This window comes from Falco rusticolus, chromosome 3, assembly GCF_015220075.1.
Source record: "Falco rusticolus isolate bFalRus1 chromosome 3, bFalRus1.pri, whole genome shotgun sequence".
NCBI classification, from domain to species: Eukaryota; Metazoa; Chordata; class Aves; order Falconiformes; family Falconidae; genus Falco; species Falco rusticolus.
Window position 1 is genome coordinate 26258639 of NC_051189.1, and position 18068 is coordinate 26276706.

The window sequence follows — 18068 nt, forward strand, 5'->3', positions numbered from 1 at the left end:
ACATTTGTTACACACATCCTGAATAGCAACTGGAACTTTCTATTTTCCAGGTTTTTTTGATAGCTACCTTAGGGGTTTTTGGTGTTTTTTTGGTGTTTTTTGTTGTTGTTTCTTGGGCTTTTTTGCCACAGTTATAGAGAAAACCCGTTGCATTTCTTTTCTTTGTTCTGTAAAGTTATGGTCCTGCAATAAATATATGAAAATTACACACAGTTTACCAGCGAGTAACAGAGTGAGACCTGCAAGGTACACCTGTACACACCACCTTCTGCCTACACTGCTGTTCCGAAGAAAAAGTTAATCAGAGACAGTGTTTAATTGTTCAGATCGGGCATTCTCTGTAAATTATGTTGTAACGACAGACAAGGGATACCTGAGCAAAGCCATGTAGCGTCGGAAAGCCACCCTTGAGGAAGTGCAGCACTGAGCAGAAGGTGGGAAGCCCCCATTTTCAACCACATTTTTTTCCCCCCAACAAAGCTCAGCTAATAACTTCATTTCCAATGGGACGACGAAGATCACCTAAATCACACCTCGCCCCCCGCCGGCCAGCCCCGTGTCACCAGCCCCTCTCTCAGCACAGGTGCCTCTCCGGGAGCCAGGTCCCCGCACCGAGCCCCGCGCCCCGCTCCGCCGCCCGCCCGACCCCCGGCCCTTCCCGGCGGGGGCCGCTGCCGGGACCGCCCCCGCCCCGACGGCCGCCCGGACCCCCACGGGACGGCGGGCGGGGGCCCACCCCGCGCACACCTGCCGGCCCCGGCCCCTCACCTCCGTCCTCCTCCTCCAGGGAGTTCATGCAGGGGAAGTAGACGGCCAGCGCCTCGAAGGAGGCGGACAGGCTGCTCCGGCTCTGCGACCGCTGCATGGCGCGACCGCCGGCCGCCGTCTGCCGCCCCATCTTGGCCGAGCGGCACCCGCCTTTGGCGCGGTACAAGAAGCGCGGCGTCTTGGCGGCGGGCGGCGCGGCGCGGGGCAGCGGCGGGGCGCGGAGCGGAGCGGAGCCCTCCGCGGGCGCTCCGTGCCGCGGGGGACAGCGGGCGGCGGAGAGCGCTGGGGGACTGTGCGCCGCGGAGCTCGGCTCTGCCCCGCCGTGCCCTGCTCTGCCGGCGCCGCTTGCTCACGGCGGGGCGGGCCGCCGCAGCCAGCACGGGGCCGCCTATCAGCGGGGTGACCCGTCAGCCGGTGGCGAGGGGCGGGGGGCGCCCGTCGTGCGAGCCTCGCCGGCGGGGCGGCCCCACCGCGGGCGGCCGTAAATACCGGCCGCGCCGCAGGGAGGACCGGGAAACGGCGCCGGCCGGTAGCGGCGGGCCGCCCCGCAGGCACCGCCCGCAAACTTCGTTCCTCCCCGCCCGCTCGCCGCGGGGCCGAGGGGTGGCCCCGGCGCGGCAGGGCACGGCCGGGGACCCGAGGGACGCTGCCCGCGGGGGGAAGGCGGCGGGAGGGGTGGCTCGGCGGGGGCGGCTGAGGCCGGTGACCACTGCTAGCACGCCCGGCCGGCGTGACACGCCTGCAGCCGACGGGCAAGTGTCCGCTCTCTGGCGGTGGCCGTACGGAGGAGGAGTGAATCACGCAGCCACAGCGGGGGCTGAGGTGGGAAGGGGCCTCTGGAGGTCATCTGGTCCAACGCCTCTGCTCAGGCAGGGTCACCTGGGTAGGGCGGGCTGCACCCCCGTGTCCAGACGGCTCTGAGTGTCTCCAAGGCTGGAGGCTCCACAACCTCTCTGGGCAACCTGTGCTCGCTCACCCTCACAGTGAGGAAATTTTCCCAGATGTTCAGAGGGGGCCTCCTGTGTTTCACTTTGTGCCCATTGCTTCTGCTCCCGGTGATGGAATCGGCCCCACAAGCCACGGGTTAATCCTTCATCTGTCTACATCAAGCCAAGCTGTTTTTCTCTGAAGCACACCTGCCTGCTTAGCAAATGTAGGTGTATCCTTTCTGAATGCACAGGATTTGCTCATAGCTACAACGCTTTTCTTAAAAAAAAAATAAATCAGTTTTACTTTTCTACGTTCCACACCACTGCTTAACATTACCTTTCTTTTCTGTTTATCCAGTACATTATATTAATGGAGCATATAGCATTTGGCACCCCACCCCCCACCCCACCCCCCAAAAAAAAATTAGGAAAGCACTGGATATAATTAAGAAGAGGAACTAGCTACTGTAACAGTCTTTTGCAGCATCAGTAACTTATTCCCCTATAGTTCATGACAGTGCAAAAGCAATATCAAACCTTGCACATGGCTGTTGTTTTCTTAATGGCCCTTCAAACAGTGATGTTAGTAACTGTGGTACTATTTTCAGTTTTCTTTCAAAGGTCTTTAAATCCCCCAAAATAATGGTAAATGATATTTAGGGTTTGATCTAACAGACTTTGGAGACAGAATGCCAGTTTGAAGCCATCTGAAACTCTCCATGAAGAACATGTATAGTCACACCCCTGGAGCATATTTCATTAAGTTGATATTTGGAAAGTAATATTTGTGCCTGGATAATAATAAGAGATTATAAACAGCCAGCACTAGTACTCGCATGCTTTGCTAAGGAATGAAAACTAATCAGAACTTCAGCACTCAGGGATGGAACCCATCATCACTCGATCTATGGGGAAACAGTGAGTTTTGACAGTTATATTTACAATATGCACAATATTTTCATTTCTAGGTAAGTATAATCTCGTATTCCTAATAAAATATGTTTCCTGTGGCACTTATTTTAGAACAACATGAATCCTCTCCTCCCCTGCACTAGCTACAAATTATGTCCAGGGCAATTGTCTAGGCTTTGACATCGTTCAGACATCTCTTTCAGGTCATACTCCAAAATGCCTATTTAGCTGGTCATTCTATGTCAGTTCATGTTTCTCTGGCCACATGCCAAAGTTTGTCACCTTCCAATGTACCCGTGACTCTTTGCAGGTTACGGAGAAGGTGAGCTGCCGAGACATACAAACACCTCCCTCCCATGCCACGAGCAGGACCATAGGCAGGCCATGATCACAGGGACCTGCTGAGCCACGCTGCTTGGAGGTGGACACCTGCTTAGCCTGCAATACTGGTAGCAATTCCTCTCAAGCTACCCTTTGCATTTGTACCAGCACTGTGTCATACTAAAGTATATTCAAGTTGCAGGGTGAACTTTTTCTGTTTACAGTTTACTGTAAAAAGACGATACTAAAAGACTATAAAGCAAAGAGCTCTGAGAAAAATTATGATAGTAATAATAATAAATCTGTAATATAGGATCATCATGTAACTGGCAAAAACAATAAAACATGTTGAAGTAATTGCTAAAGGTATCTTTAAAAGACTTGATGACTATAGTATTTTCTATCTATAAACACTAAAGCAGACAAAATAACAGCCTTCAACATATTTATCAGTGTAAGATATGGCAGAAAAGTAAATGTCAGTGGCTTGATTAAATAATAATTCATGGCTGCTTTTCAGAAGTTGGATGCCAAAAAAATAAATTCATGTTCATTACATTTTAGCTGAACTACGGATGAGTTTCATGAAAACAGCTGAATGAAACTGAAAAAGAAGTTGAGGATGCAGAGAAAGGTAAAACAACAGCTGGATGACTTGGAGGTATTTACAAAAATACAAACTATAGAATGCTTATTCAGAGTAGCAACTCATTTGTAACATCACTTTCACTCCCATTTAGAAATACTCCTTCTGTAAGTACTCCCTTTAGAAGTATCCCTTGTGGAAGAAGTAACACCCGCTTAGAAGCCAGCAACCTTTCAAGCAGTCTGCTCTTGTTTCCCTTCCCCCATAAGAGGGTGAGCACCTCCGCCACCTCTTCCTATGCTCTGACCTCAGCAGAAACTGGGAGTCTCCCTGTGACATAGAGGCCTGACGTCCTGCCGTGACACGGCCATCATGGGGTGGTCAACGTGCTGCACCAAACAGGACACTAATGGGGCACTTCACTGGTGATGTGTGGTCTCAGTGGGAATTTGGCTGTGCCCTGAAGGCTGTGCCACAGTGCCAGGACCCCTACTTCTCTCCACCCCTCAGCATTGAACAAGACCTGGCATCCACAGCAATTATAACAAGTTGATGGTTTCGCTAGTGTTGCACAGGATATAGAAAATCCTGTTACTGGCATTGATAAAATCAGCCTCAACCAAGAAAATCACTTTAAATATTCCACAAGCCAAAGTTAATTCCAAATTACCCCAAATAGAGGTTGCGATACAAAACACCTATTCAGCAAATCTGTGACAAAGCACTGGGTCACGATCCTGTCCAAGCTTCCTCAATAAGCTTCTCTCTCCTGTTCTCTTTCTGTAAAATAAAGGTTTAAAGGGAAGAATGAAAAAGACAGAGAACAGAGAAATCCATATATCGTCAGGATTCTAGGATTTGGGGAGGCTTGCCTAGAACAGTTGCTAATGATTGCATTATACAAATAATCTAATTGACGAAAATGTAGGCACATGCCTTGTCTGCAGAAAACAAGTTTACTACCCTGACATTGACAACGTCTCCAGTTGTTTTGCTGATTCTTAGCATTTTAACTGCTACTCATTGATTTGTGTTACCAATTGCAAGTGAATCAAATTTCTGTTAAAGGAACTGCATCCAAACTCCCATCTCAATGCTAAATATCAAGCCAAAGCATGAGACTCACAGGTATCATATTTCTTTAACATTTTCTGATAGTTTGCTGAAAGAACACTATGTTGTAAGAATCCAGGCCAAGCAGAACAAGGTCAAACATCTGCTATAAATGTATGTACCGTCCTGAGGCAATTCTATTTGTAGAGTTGGATATAATATGAAATATTTGGGTGGCTCATCCACCAAACTAGGAAAGCAATCGCTTACTAGTTGTATTGCCTGAAAAATACTAAAAACCATCAGTAACATGAAGTTGTGGCACTGGATCTTCAGTGCCAACCTGCACTAAATGCAACCAGCCAATAACAGGATTGTGAATTTAGTAAACATGCTTATATAGATATACTATGTGTGGTAATTAAAAAACATTAATATGGAAATTAACTTATTGTTCATCTTTATCCATGTTTAGATTGTAACTGGGTATACTTCAGCAAGTCTGCTCCCAGTAAACACAAATTATTACACTTTAAATGGGAATGCACTTTAAATGGGAATGTTTTGAAGAAATAGTGATTTGATGATTCCTTCATGAAAACATACCTTTCTTCGGGGGGGGGGGGGGGGGGGGGGCGAGAGAAGAAAAAAAAGTTTCTTTACTTCCTCTTGCTACTTCTGTGTACTGAACCCAGAGGTCATAATTTCCTGGACTTGAAGAACACAAAATTATTTGTGCAGATATATTTTTTATTATTGCCTATGTTATGGATTATCTCCTAAAGCCTGCTCTGGCTCCTGAGCATAAGGTAAGAGCACACATTGCTGTAAAGGGATTCTTAAGGCCTTGTACACATTTTGGAGAGAATTCTCCAGCACAGACACCATGGAAAGGTGATCTAAAGTTTTATGAACACCCCCTTTTAAACCCGCAGCTGAGGAAGGTATTCTGGGAGTGGGACTGGAAAGGAGTTATTGCCCTTTTCTTTGGCATCTTGTCTGCTTTTCTGTCAATCATTGCCCACAGATTTCTTTGATACAGATGAATTTATTTCGGTCATGGTTGTCTTCGGAAAAGACAATTCAGTTGCCTAGCTTTCTACAGAGGTTAATTATCTTTAACTTGCACTACATCTGTCAACTATTAGGCATAATATACTACAAGTATAATTCAAACCCTTTAATGACTTTCCACTTAGGAGAAATCTTTGTGCAATGTGTCACTACAAGAAGGGCAAATGGTGTCCTCTTGTAATGTGAGGGACAGTCCCACACACCTCCCACTGAGGTGCCATCTAGACCATGTTTTATTTAACTGAGTTTTGCCCTCCTCTCCTACCCTCAGCCTTCCTTAAACAGAGACAGCCAACACACATCAAAAGAAACACTTGATAAACATCAAGGGGCTCAGAAAAAGAGCTAGCTGAAGTATCTCACTGTTCAAAAAAAAAAAAAACCTATTGAAAACTCAGCATTTATCTAATTATGGGAAGATAGAAAAGGGAAAATAAATATCACCAGTATTACATGGAGGAAATGCTATTCTTCAAATAAGTTATTATTCAAAGAATTTCCAGGATTTTGTCCAGGTTAAGTATCACCGGGAGGTAAGACTGCAGTTATTACTGAAATAACCTTTTTTTTTTTTTTCCCCCTCTTTTTTTTTTTTTTTTAGAAAGCTAAAACAAATCACTGAAAAGATCAATAAAAGTACTGCCCAGTCAGTGTAAAATAGTGTTTATGTATGAAAACTTGTAACAGGCAGTAACAAGCCATTACTTACTGTAATTTGCTAAATGTTAGGACAGTGCTGGCTGTCCCTATGCCTACATACAGGGGCATGTGCCAACTCCAGCCAAGCACTTGGAAGGGGCAGATTCCAGAAAGCTACAAGGTCTTTCACAAAGTAATGACTGTTTTTACTGTTTCCCATCATATAACAATTCACTATTCTTGCTTTAGTATTTTTCTGATCATGACTAACATGATCATGATCTCTGTCCCAGGGCAACGGCTCCCAATCCATGCAGCATTAAACTCCAGCTCTTCTTGAAGTTTCATGGCATAATGATCTACATTGTTTCTAAATTCTATTTTCTATGTTTTCTCAATTCTATTTTTTTTTTTATCAATAAATTTTGGATTTTCTGAGCATTCCCTACTAAGCAGTCACAGAGAATGCAACCACACTTTTCCATCTGCTTATGTGGTAGCAGTATATTTTTCCATTCCCCCAATCCCTTTGGCATTTTCTACTTTAAGGACAACTCCACCCCAAATCTTAATCTAGGTACACAGTACAGATTTCTACCAAAATAGCTTTGCTGACTGACACAACTGTTCTGTGAGAATTCCCTAGCTGTTAGTGCAAGTACGGTTGTATCAGCAAAACAGGATTCTCCTAGAACCGCTTGTTTTGCATGTCCACATTGGGACTAATTTGCTGGTACCCAATTCCAGTATTCCTCCACTGGAAAAATGCTCCCACTGTTCCAAATGTCTTGGCAGCCTGTGCCAGTGCAACTCTACCTGCAAGTAATTTAGCCCTTGCAGGAATCATTTCAAAGATCTGCACATTTTCAGACAAGACAGATTTGAAGAGCTGAAAGAAATTGCTTCATTATGTCTCTTCCAAAACCACAGATTTCAATTTCATAAAATGAAATTGAGAAATATTAGCATAAAAAATGTTTTATAAGGTAGAATTGGAAAAGCAGTAAGATTTTTCTTCCTGGAAACATAGGATTCTTTTAGAGCCATGGAGATACCAGTTTTAGTTTCTTAAAAAAAATGTAGTAGGGTTGCCTGTCCTGCAGTTGGCATTCTCTTCTGTATTATGCCTTCTTCAATGAACATGAAGAAAATCTACAGAAGTAAGTCTCATTTGCTTTAATGCTAGTATTATTCACATGTAAAAGCTGCCTGTTCTTATTTAAATAAAATATATTCAACTTTCCCCTGCAATGTTTACGATAAAACCACAAAACCAAAATAAAGTCATAATTTTTCTAAATGACAATGGGAGTTGTTAATGGGCTAGCAGGCAGCAATGCAGTGTAGCTAGCGCACAAGTGACTAAGAGGTCAGAATTGGAGCAGAAAAGCTTTATACAGCTGAGTATTTCCATTTTGATTAGAATAATTTCACACCTTTGTGATCACAAGGCAATCTGCAAACCACAAGGTGTCTTACAGCACAGGAAAATATGTTAGTTCATAATGCTTTATCAGGGTGTGAGAAAAAGAGTACAGAAATAAAAATATACATGCTCTTCTAAGGAAAAGGTGGTTTTGAGAAAGAAACAATATCAAGCTGTAAAAAAAACAAACCCAAGTGTTTTTTTTTCTTTTTTTCTAATTGCACAGAGGCTATCTGCTCTCTCTAGATCCTAATCCATCTTTCTGTCTCTGAGAGTAACTAACCTTCTTTATAATTCATCAGATCCATCAGCTTAGAAACAAGCTGCAGTTATTCATGTATACTCTCAAATCTTATTATTTCAGCTGCCTGTGTAATCTACTGAAAGTTTCTTAGAAGGGGATAACGTAATTAGTTTCTGAAACTGTCACCTCATGAAACATGATTTGTTTCCCTCTATAGTTCAGTCTTCAGTACAGAAGGGACAGAGGCAGTACAGAACTGCTGGTACTTCAGCAGCCTGTGGAGCACACTGTACTGCACAAGGAATGCACCCAGTCAATGCACCTGCGTCGATACAGTGGTCTGCTGGTATTACTTAAGAAGACACACTGTGGAAAAGCACCCTATGATCTTTATGCCTGTATTTTTTTTTTTTTTTTTAAAAAAGTAGAAAAAAATCCCACCAAAAACCAATCCCTACTGAGATGAAATGTGTTTTGCAAACAACCTGTGAAAATGACAAATGAAAACATGATGGAAAGCAAGGTATGTACCTGCCACGCACTGTTCTCTGCACTCAAGGACTGCAATGTCTAGAGAGTACATATGTTGTGAGACATTGCTGCTACATGCAGTTCTGGTTCAATATGTTTGCCAGATAAGAGTATTACTTTATCATCGAGTGGTGAAAGTTTTGGTGAGTCCAAACATCAGCTCTGTAAAAAGACATTTGTCTTCTAAGTCTGTAACACAATTTTGGCATAACCTCTAGAATAATAATGTATACTAAGTGGGGATGATTTTGCAAATCTGTGCCTATTAGGTTATCTGTTTTTCTTGAGACCACAGACTAATTTATTGGAAACTCCATGCTACAGTCCTGTGCATTATTTCAGTGCAGAACAACCAAACAGTGGTTTTCTGAGGCTTCTTCTGTTATCCAAAGCCCTGCAGAGACTTGCCACATCTGTTTTGAAAATCAATCTCTTTCAAATTGCCTGCACTGTGTAATCCACTGGTAACCAGCTCCACTAGTCAGCCAGCCTAGCTTCCACTCACATCCTTATGGTTAGTGCTACCTGGCAGGTAGGAATCTCTGAATGCCTGAAAGCGCCAGAACGCCAGTGGAAGCCACATTATTTTATGAGGACATGAATGTCACTTCTTACGGGTGCAGATATATGTGGTGTGAATACTTTAAGTCTTAATGAGGATTTTACAAGGGGACCATATTTAGAGAATTCAGTTCACTAATGAAACACCTTAATTTTAAAGGTCAGCTATAAACTCACTGACTAGAATCTGAGTCAATTGGTGGGCACTGGGATCCATCCAGAAATAACAATTAAAATACTCTCCAAGCAAAGTCTAAATGACAGAGAGGAAAGACATATACTTTTATCTACTGATGTCATGTTTAACTGACAAAATCACAAATTTTAATTTTATTTTGTAAGTTTTCACACTGTTTGTATTGCTGGCAGAGGAATGTGTCATTACACTGTGCTCATTTCCATGGTGTTTGGGTCATAGTAGTGTCTCTTCAGCCATGATCATACAATCAGTGAATCCCAAAATGTCATTGCTGCTCAAAACCAATTTTGTTTTTCTCTTTTATTTGTTTTCATTCTGGTAATCCACAGCTGTGTCTACATGAGCAATCACAATATCAAGACACATTCTGGTGCACAGGAACTAGATCATTTCACTGCTACATTTTTAGGAGAGTCTCCTGCACAGCATTGGTTTGAAGTTCTAGAGCATCTCCAATGAAGTCCTGGTTCAGGAGTTAAAATGGGCCAGAAATTATTTCCAAAAGCCTGTTTTGGAGGTTAGGCGAGTATCACAGTATGGATTTGGGTAACTGTGCCCACTGGACATGGAATATGAAGTTAGCTTGCAAAACAACTTATTTGGCTTCAGTCACTATGCTACAAGTAACTTATGAAATGTTAGCTGATTGAAACCTGTTTAAAAGCCAACCAGCCATGCTATAACTTATAATGAGTTCAAATGTGATTCAAAACATCATATGTGAAGTTTTAATAGGTGTGCATAACCTGGAACTCTTAGAAACTTTTCACTCACATAGGATTACATGTAAGGCCTCACTGGATATCTTTTCACATTTTAATATTTGAGGACTGAGATTAACAAACAGAAAGCAGTATAATTCCATAGACTAGTATGCCATTGCTACTATTACTGTTGTTACTACTAGCAGTAGTACTAGCTAATATTGATTACAAACCAGATGTGCCGATATATATTTGGCAACGTGCATGACCTGCATTGGATCCTGCAAAATGCTGAACAACTTTAGCTTCTTTACTTACATTTGACTTTAAGAAATAAGATTTACTCCTCCAGCTGGTATGATGTCCCATCCAAGATGATCTAAAAATATCATACTTTCCAAAGCTCTCTTAGATATGTGGTTGACTATTTTTCAGGTATAATTAAGGCTGTCACCTAAAGTGTAAATGGCTGAAAATAAGGGAGGTGGGAGAGGCATCATTGAAGTCAAGGTCAAGCCACCTTTGCTCATCTACAAAACCACCGAAAAGCATGGATCTGTGAATAATATTCCCAATTTTGATCAATTTTCCTATGATTGTGCTCTATTTACTATTTGTCTGTATTTCAAAATGTTGGTCCTATAGCTTCAGCTGGCTACTTTTTGTTGTCATATTTAGTCAAAGTTTGCATAAAGATAATGCTAGAAGACCAAGAAAGCTTGGGCCTGAATATAGAAAGCACTGTATGAACTCATAGTTTGAGTGCATGCCTAAAAGAGTTTACGGTCTGAAAGGCAGACTGCAGAACAGAAAGAAATGGAACCAGATTTACACCATCCCCAGTAAGTCAGAAGCAAAAAATTCCTGCCATCTGGACAATCTCCATCAGCATACACTGTTTCAAAGGTATTAGCAATAATATTCCTACTAATTTTTGCCTACCTATAAATATTAAGATATAGTTTCTATCAGTTTCCATTTCACTAGTGTAAATTTAGATTGGCTTACTGAAGTGAGGACTATGATTTCCTCGTCAGAAAGTGAAATGTGTGCCTTTTTCTTTATTTCCTTGTATTAGCTATTTTAAATAAAAAAACACCACCAGTATCATTCTAACAAAGAATTGTAGTACAAACAGTAAAAATCCAGTAACTGCATTCTTTTTCAAGGGTCATGGCAGCCCCCATTGCTAGTGGTAAATGACTCATCTAAATGCAAAGGTGTTTCTCTGGGTTAGAGAAGAAAAGAGAGTTTCTAATGAAAGAAAGAAAGAAAGAAAGAAGAAGAAAGGAAGAAAGAGAAAGAAAGAAAGTAAGAAAGAAAGAAAGAAGGAAAGAAGGAAAGAAAGAGAAAAGAAAAGAAAGAAAGAGGAAGAAAGAAAGAAAGAAAGAAAGAAAGAAGGAAAGAAGGAAAGAAAGAGAAAAGAAAAGAAAGAAAGAGGAAGAAAGAAAGAAAGAAAGAAAAGGAAGAAAGAAAGAAAAGAAAGGAAGAATGAGGAAGAAAGGAAGAAAGAGAAAGGAAAGAAAGAAAGAAAGAAGGAAGGAAAGAAAAGAAAGAGAAATGAAGAAAGAAAAGGAAAGAAAGAAGGAAAGAAAGAAAGGAAGAAAAAGAAAGAAAGAAAATAAAAGATCTGAACAGTCCATGCGGTGTGACATAACATGTTTACTTACACAGCACAACAGAGCTGGTACTTTAGCCCCAGCTTGGGTACTGGAAACTACATCAGTGCTGGGTTTGGCCATGCTAAATAGTTTTGCATAATATGTCACTTGTTTATCTGGAGTCAGCTCAGGTATTTGTGACCCTGCCTTGCTGTGTGGCACTGACATAGACCAAGATTCATCTCATTTCTCTTCTGCACATTGAAAGCAGGAGCCTACTTGAAGCCAGCTGCCTAAGCTCCCTTAGTAGTCAATGGACAAAAATTTGAAAAAATCTGATTGTAGCAGATTGCAATGCCAGAGTACCAACTATGGAAAATGAATGAATGTTCGGCCCTGGAGACGTGAACAATCAATGTCAACTGAAAATAGAAAACCTATTGACTCAGCCAGTAACTATGTACAGCTACAAAAAGAATAGAACCAAACCTAGAAGATGTCAGAATCCCCAATGACCGATACTGCTGGTGGCTGTCAGTTATGTAAAGGAGGTTCTCAAACCTTTTTGGACTAGTACAATACAAGCACATCAAGATTGATCTCAACAGAGTGCACAGTGGTACAACATACAACTTCTGACTCACCTGCCCAGAAGCCCAAGGGCCAGTTTACAGACAGATTGGACAGGTGGCCTCCTACCTCCCAGTGCAGACGGAGATGCCAAGCTACACTGTGACTGCTCCTTTGTAGCACACATTTCTGTGTCTGTCTATATGCATATGTGTATTTAAATTAATATATAAAAATACACACAGACAGACATACAAAAAATGCTATCTTGTGTTTATTCACACACACTGGCATCTATATCATATTTTTATGTTTTTATACTGCAGAAAGTGTAGGAGTTGATGATGGACTGAGAACAACAATCAGGAGACAACAGCCCATCTGTTTGCCATATCTGTTTGCCAGACAACGTACAATTAATTTGAAATAATCTTGTGTATAAATATGTTAAAAATAACCCCTACATAAGCAATACAACTGAGTTTTTATAAAGAATATATGATTGTTAAGTCTTTCTCTACAAAATTCAGCTGAATAGAACATAAGCTGTTTGCAGAGGAGCTGAGAAACTCTCCCTCCCACTTCTTTTGGAGGGGTCTGTCAGGAACTCTGGGTTCTCAGAACCCTAAAAGTCAAGCCAATAATTCTTTGCTTATTTCTTCCCCCCCCTACCCTGTTCCTTTTGTTTCAGACACAAAATAAAATACACATTTTGTTAATTAAAATTCCTTTTTTTTCTCTTCTGTATGAATACTGGCTATTGTTACTTTCTAAAATAATCTTTTGTGGATTTAACAAATGTCAGACTTTCATCAGGATTCTGCACCAGCATTCTTGTTTAGAGAGCTCTACAAAATTCAATTAGAATAGAAGCAACTCACTGATGCAAATGAGTTATTTGAATACAATTTTTTTACGTCTGCCTATTATGTAGTGCGTCAAGGATAGTTGACTCTTTTCTTAATTTCACAATGTGGGCCTTTAGTTCGTATTTTAATATAGTTTAGTTAATAAACATCTTCTGATTTTCTCTATAGCCTGCTCGCATTCGGTCCCACCATGTTTAATAATCTCAATATCTTTGTGTTTAGTTTGGGGAATGTCTTTAGATTCAGGGTCATTTAATATATAGATGAGTTCAGTCCTGTACGCATGAAAAAGAAGGAAAAATGTTCTCTAAGCACAAATATGACAAACGACCATATGAGAACATTTTTTTCCTGAAATATTTAGAGAATGTTTTAAATCTGAATTTAAACCTTATTCTACTCTGTGCAATGTGACACGTAACAGAAAGATACAGTCTGCACAGTTAAACTGTTGGTGCCAATGTCGAGTAAAGACATGAGGCCACCTCCTGGCTTTGATTACATCTGTGCAAATATGGAGTTACTCCACGAACCTCTCTAGATAAACATTACATTTGAGGTTTCATAGAAGTATGTCAGGTAAGCATAGAAATCAGCTGAGTTATGCACCTATTTACTTTAAAATCATTTAGAATTAAGCTAAAAAGATAGGTAGAACATTGTTCTTAGGGAAAAGGTAACTATTCCTAAACAGGATTAAAGAAACGGCTTAACACAATGTTAAGCTGTTTAACTGGAATAATGAAACCCAACTTTGATATAAGCCACTCAGACTTTTGCAAAAAGTCAAATAAAACTTATAATGGATGAAGTCTTCAGAGTGAGAAAACAAAAGGTGTGTCTTTAAAGAGCTGAATCTGCCTTGCTAGGTAAGTCACACAAGCTCTGGTTTCCAGCACCCACAGAGTAATAATCAGACTGCTTTTTTCACATCCCAGGCCAGAGTCAAATATGGACAAAAAAAAAAAAAAGAAAAAGAAAAAAAAAAAAAAAAGGGCATATCAGGAAAAAACAAAAGTCCAATTATTCAATATCCTCTCTGTCAACATGGCTAGTACCAATGTCTAAGGAACATATGTAAGAAAAAAAAAGTGTAGGAAGGAACCCGCTGTTTCACCACTGATTTAGAGGCTCTCCAAGTTAGAGGCTTTTGTGTTTAATTGCCATTTCTAGGTCCAGCTCAACTAATTTATCTGATCTCTTTTTGAGTCAATATATACATCAGGTCCATACAGTATCCTACAGAACAGGTCCCACAGTTTAAATCTGTACTGTGCAGTACTTCCTCTTGCTTGTCTGTCTGGTAATTGCCTGCAATGCCCAAGTCCTTGCATTGTGAGAACAATGAATAAGTCATTCTGTAGTGACCTTTTTCACAGTATTCCTGACTTCACAGCCCTCAATCATCTCCTTCAGTCATTTTTTTCTGAACAGAAAATTCCTATTCTATACTTTTCATCACCTTTGATGCATCTCTCCCTACTTCCTCTGGCTCTGTGTGCTTTCTGAGGGCTGTGGGGCCAGCAGAGATACATACAACAGAATAACGGTATCTTAAGTTCTGCTTTGTTATATTATTTTCCCAATAATTGTAACTAATTGTAACTTTATATTGGGGCGGGGGGGTGGGGCTCGCAGAAATACCCCATAGGAGTTTGTGGAGTCAAAACAGAGGCAGGAAAACTAAACCACACTTTCAATTTGAGATGACAATAAGAAATATACTTTAATTTTTTTGAGCAACTTCCAAGATGTAAAGAGTGATGAAAATATTTCCCTTCTGTTTTGGAAAGCTTCAACACATAAAAATCTGTGTTCAGACAGTGGTCTGAGACAGCAGTGACCAGTGCTGGGTGCTTGAAATCAGGGACCTATGCCTCTTCCAGGATACAGATTTTGACATAGGTTCTATGCTTGCTTTGTGTTGCATCCAGGACTGAGGTGTATCAGATAATCCTATTTCCAGCTCATGTATGATTGACACAGACAGAAAATTCTAAACCTGGACCATTTTACTGCCATATGACAAAATGAGATGGTAGAGAAAAATGGGAAACTTTTTTAGACTTCCTAATTGGGAGTGTCTTTGAAGACAAGCCAAAATTTTGTGACAGTATTAAGGAAAATTAGTGGCTAAGAAGTTGTCAAACAGGTAACGAGATCCATCAGAGCAAACAGGCCTGGAGAGGGAACTGACATGTTAGGTGAAGGTAATGTATAAATGAATGAGAAAAGACTAATTGTTTCTTAGGCACATGCCAACAAATGCCAGTCAAAAATATATATGTTTAACTAGGAAACACTTTGATTTGGGATTTGTTGCAAATTATGCAATTAATTTTGATGCAGGGCTACGAGAAATCACTGATCATCACTGCCAAATTTCAACTGGAAGAAACCTTCCTTTCATGCAGTTCAGGCCAGCCAGATGAGGCTGAATTGGAAGGATGACTGTGGCTAAGTACCCAGTAAAATCTTTATCCCAAGCCACGTAAAGGAACCTGTAGACACAAACCCTAATGCCTGCAGAATTCTGGTGATACTAATGAAAGTCTGCAGGGACATAAAGGCTCCTGGACTGCAATTTGCAAGATCCGCACCCTAGGAAAAGGCTTTTTGACATAGGCAACTACACAAACAGGCCAGCTGGCAGACAAGCAACGGGTACAGTAGTTCTTTTGAATTTGGTATGACCAAGGATGGCTTTCTTATAAATGAGAAAAGACTGAAACAGGAAAAGTTAGTTGTGAAAAGGAACTTCAGTAATCACATGAAAATTGTGAACGTGGGGAAATTTGCAATATATACAGACAGGGGAAAGTAGACAGAGGACACAGACAGGGGCAGCTGCAGAGGGTTGTGCTGGGAGTGTTGTCTCCTGAGATTTGAAGAGCCACTGCTGAGTTTGGAATGGACTGAATTTATTCCTTTGGATTGGGTGGAACTAACAGGTAAATGTATCTATTTTTATTACTGTGATTCCATTACAGAGACCACAGAGGCTTTGGTTATACTCTGGGCTCCTACCAAATGCTCAGATAACACACATATTTGACATTATAGGAAATCTGACTTGGTTTTCAGCTAACTAAAGTATCAAGTGATGTGGTCATTGCCTTTTCCACTGCCTTGAGTCCCTACCATGTGCTCCTTGAGGTGCAGGGAAGCAAGTCCTTCCAGGTGATACTCTCTGACCAGCTCTGTCTGCCAGCTGAGGTGCACTTATGGGACAGAGACCCAACAGCTACACTGCAAAGCATGACCTCCAGTTGCTGTGAGGGAGTGAAAGGGCACAAAGGAGGGGAGCCTTTGCTCAGCACCTAAGATTTAGCAGGTCTGATACCAACAGTCATCAAAAGTGCTTTTGCAGGTATCCCTGCCCATGGCAGTTGGAACCGGATGATCTTCAAAGTCCCTTCCAACCCAAACTATTCTGTGATTCTGATGCTGTGATTTTCTGTTAGTCAGACTACTATTTTCTTTTTTTCGCTTGTGCTTTCTCACTATGGTCCTACATCTTTGCGTTGCATGCAAGGTAACTGTTAGAAGGCTGTTTTATATACACAGGAAGGCTGTTTGATCTTATAAGAGGACATCGTTACCTTTGATTTGCAGTTTTAACTCAAACACACAAATTAGCACCCAAAAGCTACATAAAGAGACACTTTTAAATTATGAAGACTTACGGATTTTGTGTCAAGGCTGCCTCAAGAACTACCTCTTCCTTTTGAAATTACTCCACTAGTGAGTATTAGCTGTACCTAATCTATTGTAGAGGAATGAAGCTGGGTTAGTTAAAATTGATAATATACAGCTGCGGGCTGGCTTCAGGGGCGGTGGGCTGGCTGATGTAGATCAGGTGCAGCTGTGGTGGGTTCTGTTAAGTGGTTGAGAGCCAATAAAGTGAGGGCAGCCGAAGAAGAAGAAGAGAAAGGAAGAAGCAAGAGAAAAGAGAGCAGGCTGTGGATGAGGCAAGATGAGGAGAGGGACTGGCATGAAGAGTGTGTTGGTAAGAGATGGTAAAAGACCTTGTTGCAGCTTGATAGTTTGGAGAGTGCTGCGATAATCTATCAAACAGAAAAAGCTTAGAGCAGGGTATTTTTAGAAAAGGATCCTTCACTTTCAAATGTAGTTCTGTTAGAGATCAGAACTTTTTTTTATTTTTAGGAGAGTCTGTGAACCTTTTCTTCCTCCTTAGGAATCTGAAGAGGACAAATGGAAGCTAGGAGGGAAGAAATTGTAGTTTTTCATCCCAGTGGATGCTGACTAACAGTAATAATTTAATTTAGACTTTGCAAAAAAACTATCATTAACTGAAATATAGGATGATTGAAACTTACAAAATAAACTTGTTTTAGTTTTTAAAACAGCACTATAGGAGAAAAACCTTTATTTCCCAAGAAAAGGAAAGAAAATTGCTGAGAATCATAGTATTAAATATTTTTTTCTGTGAGATATATAATAATTGACTCTATTTAGAAAGCAACTGTTTTGTTAGAGAGGATTTTTTAGCCCAAGTTTATTTTAAGTTCAGTTTAAATAAAAATCTGACCTAGGACTTTGATGGGGGCATTCCAGTCATTGATGCTGCAGGACTTTTGACTCCATCAAGTTTGAAGAGACCTAGCATTTGCAGGTGTCCATCCTAATATTTTTATTTTTCAGCCTCTCATCAAGAGGTATTAGATGCTTTGTGTCAACTGCCCTGCTTCATGTACTTCTACTAGAGTTACAAAAGCACGGTAAGCCTCAGGATCTGATTCTTTGCAACAATCCTGTTTTGGAAAGTTACCTAATGAGAATATCTGGCTCTGACTGCAAAATGATCTTCTCAGTCAGCAAGGTGGTGGGAGAAAACAGTTAAATGCAGATTAATTGGGGTAAGAAATAATGATGCTGTTACAGCATAATATTGTCATCGTAAGTACTGAATATGATGAATCTGGGTAAATGGTCATATGACAGGTTAACAAATTTCTAAAAGAGCTCTGAAATGCAATAGTAAGGAGCACAACTGTTCTTCCTCGTAACTGAGATACTTCTAGTGATCTTTTCTTTCAAAAGCTGCACTCTCAAGACCA

The 18068-nt window shown here is 41.0% G+C and overlaps 1 protein-coding gene across 48 annotated transcripts in view; it reads right to left on the bottom strand.

The window, feature by feature from the left end:
• Nucleotides 1-18068, bottom strand: part of RIMS2 (regulating synaptic membrane exocytosis 2) — a 340243-nt gene that overhangs the window by 19774 nt on the left and 302401 nt on the right. The window contains exon 1 of one of the 48 annotated variants that reach the window (XM_037381122.1): nucleotides 769-1208. The exons of the other annotated variants lie outside the window; for them this stretch is intronic. Coding sequence (XP_037237019.1) covers nucleotides 769-898 — 130 coding nt within the window. The 5' untranslated portion in view covers nucleotides 899-1208. Of the gene's footprint in view, nucleotides 1-768; nucleotides 1209-18068 lie in introns of those variants that run through there. 48 annotated transcript variants of the gene reach the window in all.